Source organism: Coregonus clupeaformis, chromosome 24 (assembly GCF_020615455.1).
Source record: "Coregonus clupeaformis isolate EN_2021a chromosome 24, ASM2061545v1, whole genome shotgun sequence".
Classification (NCBI taxonomy): Eukaryota; Metazoa; Chordata; class Actinopteri; order Salmoniformes; family Salmonidae; genus Coregonus; species Coregonus clupeaformis.
This window is the reverse complement of record NC_059215.1, coordinates 25,500,497-25,512,933: the sequence shown is the minus strand read 5'-3', so window position 1 is coordinate 25,512,933 and position 12,437 is coordinate 25,500,497. Positions and strand designations below refer to the sequence as shown.

Sequence of the window (12,437 nt, the reverse complement as noted above, 5' to 3'; positions counted from 1 at the left end):
GAGATCTGCATGGAGGAATGGGCCAAAATACCAGCAACGGTGTGTGAAAACCTTGTGAAGACTTACAGAAAACGTTTGACCTGTGTCATTGCCAACAAAGGGTATATAACAAAGTATTGAGAAACTTTTGTTATTGACCAAATACTTATTTTCCACCATAATTTGCAAATAAATTCATTAAAAATCCTACAATTTGATTTTCTGGATTTGATTTTCTCATTTTGTCTGTCATAGTTGATGTGTACCTATGATGAAAATTACAGGCCTCTCTCATCTTTTTAAGTGGGAGAACTTGCACAATTGGTGGCTGACTAAATACTTTTTTTCCCCACTGTACAGTATGTTTGTTTTATTGTATCAACATGGGTTGGGTTGACCATTAAGAAGCATGAGACCTATGGCTGATTCTGAATCTGCACAGCCAGAAGACACATGCCTATGGCACAGTGTATCATATGGACTAGTCTTCTGGTGCAGTGCCACCACACTCACTTGGCGTGTTTAATGGCTCCGTCCACCGTGCTGAAGAGCGCCCCGCAGTCCTCCACTAGACAGTGGAAGTGGACCTTCTGCAGGAAGTCACACTGGGCCTCGCAGAAGTCCTCCGTGTCGAACCTTGACCCAGCAGAAAAACAGAGAAGAGATACAATTAGTATTAAAAAAGATATATAATACAAAAAGGGGAAAATAATAAAATCAATACAATGACAAGCATTTTACCCCTCTGAAGCATTATACTATCTGAGAGGTTCATCTCCACTTAACTGATCTAAGGGCCTAGTCCTGGACTAAAAAACATACTTAAAGCAGAATCTTAATTGAAATAGCTTTAATCTGTGTCCAGGCAACTGGCCCTTAGTAAGTAAATCTAAGTACTTGAGCATTTTAAGTACCTGCGCAGATATGTCCTCCAGAGCTCGCTGGGTTTGTCTGGCATGGGCCTCTTCATGATGCGGCTCAGGTACTGCGCTGCCTCTGAGGTGTCTGCCCCTTGGCCAATCTCCATCTCCGTCTTCAGGTTCAGGGCACTGAAGAAGCCGGCGTTCATCTGCAAAACACACAGCACATAAAGCACCGCCGGCGGCAGGGTTAGCTGAGCGCCAGCTACACACACACACACATGGAATGTACATAGGTATACGCACACGCACAGGAGTGCACACACGTACACACACAAACGCACGCAAACACACGCGCACACACACACTTTGGCAGAGCGGAAGCTCAGCCGAGTTTACAAACAACCGGCTTCTGCTTGAGCACAGGCCAAGTGCGCATGCCAAGTGTCCACTGTGAGCGATTGTGCGTGCTTTATGTGATGTGGTGGCTCGGAACGGGACCCCAAAAGGCCTACATGAAGGGGAGAGCTGTAGGACATCTGATCATCAAGCCCATCTCCCGTCAGGCCTCAACGGCCGCTTTGTGGAAACCACTCATGAGTGTGTTTGAGTGTGTTCCTGATACAAGAATACAAGCAGAAGGGCAAGAAAAAACCCTTAGCCAGTAGAGTGAGTTTGTTTGCCAAAGAAATGTAGCCAGAAAACTCTTTAAATCATCAAGGTAATGGGAACCGCCTGCACATTTGTATTAGTCAGAAAAGATGTATGATTAAAACAATGTCCATTTCAATCTTCACAAAATCACACATTTAAATATCCCTCAGCAAACATTTACTCTTTTTAAAAAATGAGGGTGACTGTTTCTCTTTTTCCCCTCGAGTTTTTAATCAAATAATTTACAAACTCCATGAATAAATATAGAGTGATAGGAAGCCGGGGAAGAAAAAAGGGGAAAGGAGGAGGGGGAAAAAATGGATGTCGAGTTCAAAACACCTCATCAAAAAACAAACATCTCTATATATCTGGCATGGCACCCAGCTCCTGGTTCATTATATTAATTTGTGAGAGGTACGGTGGAATTACACCGTATGAAAAATGGCTGGAAAATGTAAATGTACAAACTCATCTTATTAGCAGTGAAACATTAAAAAACAAACAGAGGCCCTGTGCGTCCCGCTAATTTGTCTTGGGGATGAAAAGCGTTTGATGGATGGATCTTACCTTATTCATAAGCGAGGATAAAAGAGATGTATTTCCCGGTACAGGGTGTCCGTTTGATTCATTACTGGAACAAGGAAAATAAACAATGTTTAGTCAAGATTTGCATAAGAACAGTAAATATTATTATTTATCACAGGAGGGTGTGCATGTATAATGAAGAGCAAAAACACAACTTCTTAAAACATTTTGCAGGGAAGATTGGAGTTTAAGGTTTATGTCAACATCCGTGGCGTGAGATCAGTGAGAGATGGAGAAACGTGTTGGAGGCCATAAATTGAGATGCAAATCGAGATAACATAGTCGTTTTTGAGAAATAAAAAATAAATTAATAATCATAATTCGGTCAAAACTGCTTTCAGAAATATGAGTTAGTGAACAAATCGCATCCCCTTCGCAACGCTGCAGTCCCACTTTCATAATTTTTATTAAGTGCTCTCACACCCATTGAGATAACATTGCTTCATTTAGGAGTAAACCCGTTTTTTTAAGGGTAAACCTTAGGAGTGTGTCCCTGTGACTCTACCTGTGGTCTTTTTTGCTCAGGTCCAGGCTGTGCTCTTGGATGGAGTCCTGGGAAGCCCCAGAGGTATGGTCGACTGGCTCCTGCTTCACTTGAACCAGATTGAACAGACTCGCTGAAGAACCAGCCAGCCCATTCCCTGAGGAGAAGCCAGAGAGAGAGAGCGACAACAAAGTTATTGTTGGTCAGCATTATTACCCTGTGACGAGATCCAATCTGACTCCTGTCCCAGCCGAAAAGAATACTCAGAGTGATAATTATTGCGAAATGATGTCAGGCCGTCAAGGCCTTTAAATGGTGATTGAGAGGCGGGAGATATGAGGGGAAAATACTCCTTTTTCAGCAGCACTTGTCACAACTCATTTGCTAGGCTGCCTCTTAACTGGTCATTAAGTCGGATGCTAATGCTGAGAGAAAGTGGCAGTCTACGATTGCCCCCCCCTCCCCCCTCCGCCCTCCTTCCCTTCCCTTCCTTCCTTGCCTGGTCCTTGTTGGCCTGACAACGGCAGGCAGCCAATGCCAACTGAGCATGCCCAAGAAGAACAGGGCTATGTCGGTCAGATTGGAGCTGACAGCCAATCAGATCAGTTCAAATAGCGTGACCTCCAGATCGGATTCTCCTCCGAATAGGTATTCAGCAGATGATGTCGTGAGTGAGGACAGCAACGGGATGATAAATAAATAAATAAATAAATAAATAAATAAAGACGAGAGGCGGGGCGGGGGCAAAGACTGCTGACAGGAAGGTGAGCTTTTTTCCCCTCAATCCCCAAGTGATTGAAATATTAATTTCTCCTCGGGCTATATAGAGAAAGCCGGGCTTTGGGTAGACAGTAAGTGGTATTTTATTCAAAGAAGAGGAAAGAAAGAGAGCGAAGGAGTGCCTGGCATGGGCTTTTAGGCCTGTGTGCTGAGTGAGTGCATCGGCAGTGATTGGTATCGTGTGGGGCCGTGTTGTTTAGGAAACAGGGCCTGGTAGTGACTGGTAGTGACGTATTGTGACAGGCAAGGTCGCGGAGGGCCAACTATGTGCCCTGCAAGAAAGCAGCTATGTGAGTGGGAAGTTGGAACCAGTGTCCCTGGCTAGAAGATGACCCAGAGACATATCAAAGGCAATGCGAGTGGAAAAGCCAGTCTTGGGCCTTGTCAGCTCAAAGCTAAGGGACGGAGATGGGGATGTGTCAGTGTCATAGCATTTTAAGCTGACAATGGTGTGGTGGTGGGGGGGGGACTGGGAAACGAGGAGGAGGGGGTCGAAGAGAGGCCGTTTTGTGGCTGGGGTGAGGTCATTGTATGGTCACTACACCCCCACTCCCCCAAAAAAGAAACCCAATGATTAACTTGCCAGACAAATTGTCATTGGACATTACATCAAGCCAAAGACCAGATGAGAGCACATCATATCGAGGACAACGTTTGAATACGTGACCTACACATAGACATTCAGTTAAACACATCAGAGAAAATGTAGTAGTGAATGTTCATCAAAATAAAAATATATTAGTACATCATACACATCTTGCTTGAGCTTAGAGATCTCGGCAAAGATTCTTGCCACAAAAAAAAGGAGGAAGAAAATGAGTAGATTTCAACGCTGTGTTTTTTCAGGATGTTCTCCAGGAATAACGTACCACAATGTAATTACTCCGGCTAAGTTACAGAGCTCGTGAAAGATCATTTTCAATCTGTGTCTAATTAGTAAACCCTTCAGAGGCCTGGATCTTTAAGATATTTTTTTTTTAGGGGTAAACTGGTGAGAAACACTGATAAAAAGCAGTCTATACTGAACCCATGAAAAAAGAAGACATTCTAGTTTACCACTGAAGAGATAGGCCCCGTAAAAACAAAACAAAGAAAACATCTAAAAATAGCCAAACGCTGAACTGTTTCTCAAACCTTTTTGACACTGTGAGCCATAACCACTTCCTCTTCAATTTAGCCCAAATGTCCTGTTCACACACATATTTTGCGAACAATAAGTGAAACTTCAGAGAAAACCTAACCCCCTAAGTGCCTCTGAAAACGTCTATATTCTCTATTTCTGCTGTTTAAAAAAGTGAACGAAACAGCATACTTGTTTTCTGTGCGAGGAGCCCTGTGTGTGCTGAGCTCCCCTCGTGTTCTGGCGCAGTGGAGAGACGGAATGGGAGCCAGCACCATCTGAGGAGGCCCTTCTTCCCCGTCAGGCCCTCTATCTCTCAATCTCTCTCTCCCCCTGTTACCTGCTGCCTGGAGGCCCAGAGGTGGAGCTCCGACTGACAGCCTGTGCTGCCTGATCACACCTCCCCCGAGCAGCTGCCCTGCTCTCTCCCAGGGCCCCGTCCTTCTCCAACAACACCACCAGGCAACTAATCCTCCAACCCACCGGCATGCGGAGACGCTCTCCTGTCTTAGCCCAATTTTCCAATCCGCACCCCACCTGCTAAAGTCTCAGCTCGGGACTGTAGCCCCGTTTTCTTTTTGCTCAGTTGTGACAGTGTGAGACTGTTTTATTGTCGTTTAGACATCTTTATTTACTCTATTTGCTATTTTTGTAATGAGTAGTGGTTGTTTGTGTCTGAGCCAAAATAGTGTGTGAATGTGTGTGTGTGTGTGCGTGTGTGTGTGCACTGTGTGCGTGTGTGTTTTGGAGTATGCATGCATGCCAATGAGGTTGTTGTTTGTGAGCACAAATTGTATGTGTGTCACTGTGTGTGTGCCTGTGCCTGTGTGTGTGTGTGTGTTTGTATGTGTCTGCTGTTGCATTCTGCAAAAAACCACCCTCTCTCTGAAAGCTCTGGTGCACTGAGTCATTTCTGCCTGAGCAATTTCTGTTTTTATATCAGTTTATAGAGAGAGAGAAAGAGCAAGAGAAAAAAAAAGGTTTTTGTTCTTGCAATTTCTGAACTTAATTTCATTCCACCTCCATTTGCTCGGAACGAGCGCACACACAGATAAGAGACCACTGATGAGGAAACATGTACAACACAAGCCCCAGGAGCCCCCTCCGAACGCCGTAAGATACTTTTACAGGGCCCACTCTCCTCTCTGTCAACGCATTTATCTGCAAATGGATTGCAGGTATCTAGCTAACCATCAGCACAATAACAAGTGTGGAGCAGTGAACCACGCCTTCAGTATGCCCCTTCAAGCCTAGAACGAGCAGTTTGTGACTGCTACATTCTCCTCCACCGTGGGCCAGTGATATTGGTTAGGTGACCTCCACCGTGGGCCAGTGATATTGGTTAGGTGACCTCCACCGTGGGCCAGTGATATTGGTTAGGTGACCTCCACCGTGGGCCAGTGATATTGGTTAGGTGACCTCCACCGTGGGCCAGTGATATTGGTTAGGTGACCTCCACCGTGGGCCAGTGATATTGGTTAGGTGACCTCCACCGTGGGCCAGTGATATTGGTTAGGTGACCTCCACCGTGGGCCAGTGATATTGGTTAGGTGACCTCCACCGTGGGCCAGTGATATTGGTTAGGTGACCTAAGTGTGCACTCTTTTAGCTCTCGCTTTTAGACTCCACACTAATGTTTGGGGGGGTTTGGGGAGTGGGGGTTGCGTCTTCCCCCCATTATGGTAGCATGTCGTGAAGAAAGAATTGTGCAGTAGCTAGCTCAACCCCCCCAAAAAAGAGGTATAAATGCAAAGAGAAAAATAAAATGTCCGACATATGCTAGTGCATAGCTACTATTACAACAAGCTGTGTAATAATGTGTTGAGCCATCTCACATTCCTTTACCGTAGATGTAAATTGTATAGACAATAAATATTTACATTTTAGCAGACGCTCTTATCCAGAGCGACTTACAGTAAGTGCATACGTTTTTCGTACTGGTCACCCGTGGGAATCGAACCCACAACCCCAGCATTGCAAGCACCATGCTCTAACACCTGAGCCACATGGGACACCATGGACAATGAATACCATTTTTGAAATCACCCACCTGTGTCTTGGTGGTTGCCAGAGGGCTTGAGGGCAGCCGCTGCCAGCCTGGCCATCATTGGGGATATGAGGCCCTTGCTAGCCGAGATCTTCTCCATGATGGAAGAGGCCGAGGCGTAGGAGGTCGGCGTGGATGCCATGGCGCCATCGCCGCCCGCCGAGGAGCAGCCGCCCTGGGACAGTGAGTCGGTGGGCATGGAGTGGGCACCAGACGACACAGCCGAGATCAGGCTGGCGGCCGAATGGGGCAGCTGCATGGGCAGCCGGGGCATGAGCGGGAAGAAGGGGTTGTTGACACCGGCGAGGGCGCTGTTGGACAGCGCCAGTGCCACAGGCATGTTGCTGGGCAGCGCCTGGGACAGCAGGCTTGACATGCGTGCCGAGTGCGGCAGCGAGGAGGTGGGCTTGAGGCCGCCGTGGCCACCGCCGGAGGACGACATCACCGTGGTGGGTGTGGCAAGCAGGTGAGTGCCGGGCCCATTGGACGACTGCTGGGTGGTGGGCGAGGCGCTCAGGCTGGAGTTCTTGCTGCTGATGGCAGAGAAGTCCATGAGGTCGTCGTTGCTCGACTCGTCCCCGGGTTCCTCCTTGGGCATCAGGAAGGAGCCGCCCGAGGAGAGGCCCATGACACCCGAGGAGCGGATGTGGCGGCGCTCGTGCTTGCGCTTGTGGGAGGTCATCTGGCTGGTGGAGGTGAAGGTGAAGCCACAGCTGGAGCGGATGCAGTGGAAGTGGTTGGTGGCCTTGCTGTAGACACAGCCCTCGTACTTGCACTCCTCATACTTGTAGAACTTCTTGAAGCCGTCCTTAGCATACGCGTCATCCTTGATGTGGTAGCTCTTGTGCTTCTCAATGTCGCACTTGTTCTTGAAGGTGAAGGTGCACCCCGGGCGCCTGGGGAAGGAGGGAGGGAGGGAAGCAGGGAGAAAAGTTGAAAAGATGTCACCTAAGATGCTAAGTTACAAGGACCTTTCAGTATAGTGGAAAAGTTTTTGGGACAGTCGTGGATTGAAGCCACAAAATCAAAATACTTCATAATGGAGGAAGGTGACACAATAAAACCCTATTGACATGTCACCGCTTTCACAATTTACCAGAGGGGCTTTAAACTGTGCCAGCTAAGGATCCATTCCAAATTACTGTTTGACAAAACCAAACATGTTTTCAATTTCAATCTCAATTATTACAATCCAATTTTTTTATGTGGAGCCTCCCAGCTCATCGAACTCATAGTATGAAGCAGATACAAACTACAGCCATCATGGATGCACACATTAAACAAAGTGGCTGGCGTGAGTTAAACTCAAATAGCTTTGAGACCTGGTGAAAAGAGACACCTATAAATACAATCTCTATCTCTATTACTGAGGGAACCCTTGTGTTCTGATCTCCTGACCTGCAGTGGAAGTGGGTGGTCTTCTGCCCGTAGAATTGGCACTCCACCGTCCCACAATCCTCGGTGGCGCGGAACCTCTGAAAGCCGTCATTGATCAGCTGGGCGTTTTTCTTATGGAAGTTCTCATGAGTCATGACATCGGAGGTGCTGGTGTATACCTTGTTGCAACCCACCTGCAGATAGAGAGGGGAGTGTGGGGTTGGAGCTTTTCAGTAATAGGCAAATAAATCGACATATTAATGATTCATTCATCAACTTATTCTTTACTTAACCAGGTAGGTTATTGAGAACATCATTTGTTACCATAACGACCTAAAAGAGGTGTGGAGACAAACGTTCAACTTTATTGACATCAATGAATCAATCTCTGACATCAATCTTTAAGAGGCAACCTAGCATTGATTCACATTGTTTTTGTTAGTTCAAATAGCAGTGGTTTGGAACACTGAATAAGTCAGACTTTTTCACAGCGGGACCATTAAGAGAACTGAGAAAGGCTCTGTTGAGAAATGAGCTCAATGTGGTAAGAAAGTCTCTGGTGACCTAGAAATGGTAAGACGGACAGAGGCCTTTTTTTAATGTTCAGCTACTTGTCTGTGTTAGACCTTATCAAACATCATGTCAAGTTAAATAAGGCAAACCTGCCCTGTTTGAAACAATGCGACGTGACAAACTTGAGCAAGAGTCAGTGGTATAACTACCAGGGTTGTGTGTGGTAAAAAAATACCTTCCATTTAAGGCTTTATTTTAAGCAGATGCTATTCATATTCGGAGCACTACAGTGTGCAATCACCGCAACTTCACTGTACCTCACAGAGCAACTTGAGGAGAGGAGGGGGGTAAGAGGTGGGCAGGTTGATTGTCACTTTCTTTAGTTTAAAATGTTCTGGTACTCAGGAGCCCTCGGGGCCCGGAGGGAAATACAGCTAATGTTTGAATTAAAAGCAGCAATTGTATATCATCCCTGGCACTTTTTAACCGGCGCAAAAGGGGCAACTTCTCCATATTGAGTCAAACAATGAAAAAAATGCCACTCTGTTTTTTCCCCACTAAATCAGAGGTGCCTTATGCCAACATCTGCAGGTTCTCAGGCCTGTTAAAACAAGGGCTGAAACGTCTTAATAACAATTACGCCGTTAGGGGGGTTTAAAAAAGAATATATCTCAGGCCATCCAAGCCCTGGGCTGCTGGCCTGCCGGTGAGAAAGCACTCGGCGTGATGACACCTTGAAAATAAGCAGATGTGGAAAAAAATTAAACAAATCCGGTGGGGGGAATAATCTTCAACTCGTCGCTTGGTACTAAAAGATGAAAAATTTTCAGTTTATATAAACAACTAACTGAATTTTTACCCATGCCAATTAAGGAGCGAGGAGAGAGTAGGGGAGGGAGGGAAGAGTGCTGCCGCCGCTGTTGCAACGACGTGGGTTCATCCCTTTCATTTTTATTTTATTTACTTTATGACACCTTTTGTCAAACGCACCAAAACTGCTCTTAAATGGCAATTTGGGCTTAATGGAAAAAGTGGAAGAAGTGTAATTCCCTTTTATAGATGCAGTTAGAGTGCAGAGCTCTCAAGACTCGGAGAGCTCATCGGTGTGCGTCTTGTCATGCCTGAGTGGCCTGGTTTTCCCTGGGCTTGGCATGGGGGCCATGTCTCTGCTCACAACTTTTTTCATGTTTTCTGTGGGAGGAGTTTATGCTATACCCTCCATGCCACCCCAAATGTTCCCCTAAATGGTATTATTGGAGAAATAAAATGACAATAATTTTCCTTATAGGCTTCTGGTAGATTTGGGTGAACTATCCCTTTAAAGCATAGACACACTGAATCTGTATAGCTAGGTATCCCTACCTACAGTATATTCTGTTTTATACTGTAATAATAGCCAATCCAAGGAAAATGACTCCAGTATGTACCGTATATCCGGTACTGTGGTGTGTGGCTCTGGAATGCAACATCAAGGAATTATGCATGACTCTGCAAAATCCTATTTCACAAGAAGCCTCAGATCTCCATAGGTGGCAATGGTCATGGGTCTGTAATGTGTGTGGCGGAGTGCCCATATGTGTGTGTGTATGTGTTTGTGTGTGCATGTGTGTATACCGTATTGGTGTGTGAAACAAGAGTGTGTATATGTGTTTGTAAGTGTAGCACATTGGGATGTGTGAAACTTACTCCTTAAGTGTCCCCAATTGCGCCAGCGAATAACTATATTTTCGCATGGCGCCGACTGGTAAGACACTTCAGGAGGGCGGTCACATGTGCTAGCAAAGCAGAGGTCCTGGGTTTGAATCTTGTTGTGAGCCGAATCAGGAGTTAGTGGTACTGGCTAAGCAAGCAGTGTGACGTCCTTTATAGTTGTGCCGTGAACGGGATTTAAAGTTGCACTGAGGTCGCTGTTGAGTACGTTTGAGGGATGAATGTAGCACATTGGGATGTGTGAAACTTACTCCTCAGCCTGAAGTGTCCCCACTTGCGCAAGCAAATAGCTAGCTTTTCGCGTGGCGCCGACTGGTAAGATGCTTCAGGAGGGCGGTCACGTGTTCTAGCAAAGCAGAAGTCCTGGGTTCCAGCCTCGGTGGGAGCCGAATCAGGAGGAAATGGTACTGGCTAAGCAAGCAGCGTGATGTCCTTTACATAAGCATATCTTTCGAGTGTGTGTGTAAGAGTGTATGTGTGCATATGTGTTTACCTGCATGCAGTGGTAGTGGGTGCTCTTCCCGTTGAGGTGGCAGCCATGGTAGTAGACGCTACAGTCGTCCAGTGGGCTGAAGCGCATGAAGCCATGCTGCAGGGAGTTGTCTCTCTTCTTGTGCATATTGTAGTGCCTGATCACGTCTTGCTTGCTGGTGAACCTCTGCCAAGGGACAAAACGCACGGCAACAGATTGGTGTTTATTTAAATAGTCACAAAATCAAGTCACTATTGCTCTGGAAAAAGCTGCAAAGCGCAGGAGCCAACTTGCAAAGTAGGAGATGAGGCTGTGTGTGTTGCAATGGAGAGGGCCAGACTCTCTTTAAGGACTTTATTCATATTTATATATATGGCCTCTATATGCACAGAACTATGTACGTGGCACTGATAGGTAGCAACAAAGACATATTTAAGAAGTGGGACTTTTGGAGTGTGCGGAATGTCTTCGGCCTGTTTCTCTATTATTTTCCATTCCCTCTGTTTTTTTAATTAAGATGGATCACTTGACATGCAAGATCACAGTTCCGATGTTCCTGGCTTCGGCAAAATTATGTTCCATGCAGATGGTTTCTCAGACGTGCAAAGGGGGAAAAAAGAGACAACAAAACAAACAAACAAATGAGCTAACCAAAAAAACGGTTTCCCTTTCAATTCCCTCACCGAGATATGATTCCATTTTTAATTAAAGCATTAACGGTGCGGTTTTCGCGCCGGCTTTGGCTGTAATAAGGAGGGAATATGCTACGATACTCTCCTCAAAATTAAAAAGCCTCCTACACTGAGGAGCGGAGAATAAAAACAGAAAAGGGACTCTGGAGAGACCTAGAGCAACCAAATCTGCCGTAATTGGGCTTAAGCTGATGTTACAGGAACTGTAACTAGAGAAGCCTGAATCAATGACTCTGGAGCTACTTACATCCATATTTATGTACAGTAGAGAGATAGATCAGGGGGAAAAAAATAATTAAATCATTCTAAAAACACATACAATTGCTTCTACAAAGTATGGTAATTCCTGGTGTGTCAATCATGTGTTCCACCAAGGCCCAAGTAAAAGATATTGGAAACTAAAGGCAGCTGGTTGCTATTCTTTAGTTCTTGACCCATTTCCCACCCCTGAAGTTGTTTCTTCTTTAACCCTGTAACTTACAGTAGTACTGTATCATTCTGGCTGAGGATTTCTCACTAATAACTGATCTATTGATTTTCCATAGAACAATTATTTCATTTTGGGAATGATTATCTTTGGCAGTAAATGAGGACGAGGTGAGAAGTTGAGCTGTGGACATCCCACTGCGTTCAATCAGTTATGGAAGCCAAAATAAGCCTGGTGAAAGCTGACTAGGGTAGAAGAGCTCCTTTTCAGTTGGAGTCTGGGAGCTGGAAGCCACTTGACTTGCACCATGTATTTTAGGATTCCCACCACTGTAGTGGATGCACACACAGGCCCATGAAAGGAGAATGCCACTGAGCCTGGCAGCAGGATAATATTCCAGGAGTGTGTCATGTAACATTTCATGAGTTATCACTACCAAAGGAGCTGCTCATCTTAGTTTGGCCAATTTTGGCGGATATATACACACAAATGTCTAGATTTTGAGCGATGCACTTCAAGTCAATGAGAGATGGGGACTTGACCTGATAACCCAAACAAAGATTCTAAAGGACGACTTGAAATCATTTCAAAGCCCTTTTTCTCTCCATTATATTCAGCCAAGTATCCATCTTATCTAACAGTGAAAGTATGACTTGTGAAAATAATGAAAGTCTAGATGTCATGCTTTGTGATTAGAGCTACAGATGCCTTAACTCGGAAAAGCGGACGGAAAGACG

The 12,437-nt window shown here is 45.6% G+C and overlaps 1 protein-coding gene across 6 annotated transcripts in view; it reads right to left on the bottom strand.

Moving 5' to 3' along the window:
* The window catches only part of casz1 (castor zinc finger 1), a 91,537-nt gene that overhangs the window by 12,137 nt on the left and 66,963 nt on the right, over nucleotides 1-12,437 (bottom strand). For all 6 annotated transcript variants that reach the window (XM_041846319.2, XM_041846317.2, XM_041846321.2 and 3 more), the window contains 7 exons: nucleotides 10,603-10,767; nucleotides 7,908-8,080; nucleotides 6,513-7,405; nucleotides 2,584-2,719; nucleotides 2,061-2,124; nucleotides 894-1,048; nucleotides 493-615 (listed from right to left, as the gene is read on the bottom strand). In XM_041846319.2, the coding sequence (XP_041702253.2) occupies nucleotides 493-615; nucleotides 894-1,048; nucleotides 2,061-2,124; nucleotides 2,584-2,719; nucleotides 6,513-7,405; nucleotides 7,908-8,080; nucleotides 10,603-10,767 (1,709 nt within the window). The remainder of the gene's footprint in view (nucleotides 1-492; nucleotides 616-893; nucleotides 1,049-2,060; nucleotides 2,125-2,583; nucleotides 2,720-6,512; nucleotides 7,406-7,907; nucleotides 8,081-10,602; nucleotides 10,768-12,437) is intronic.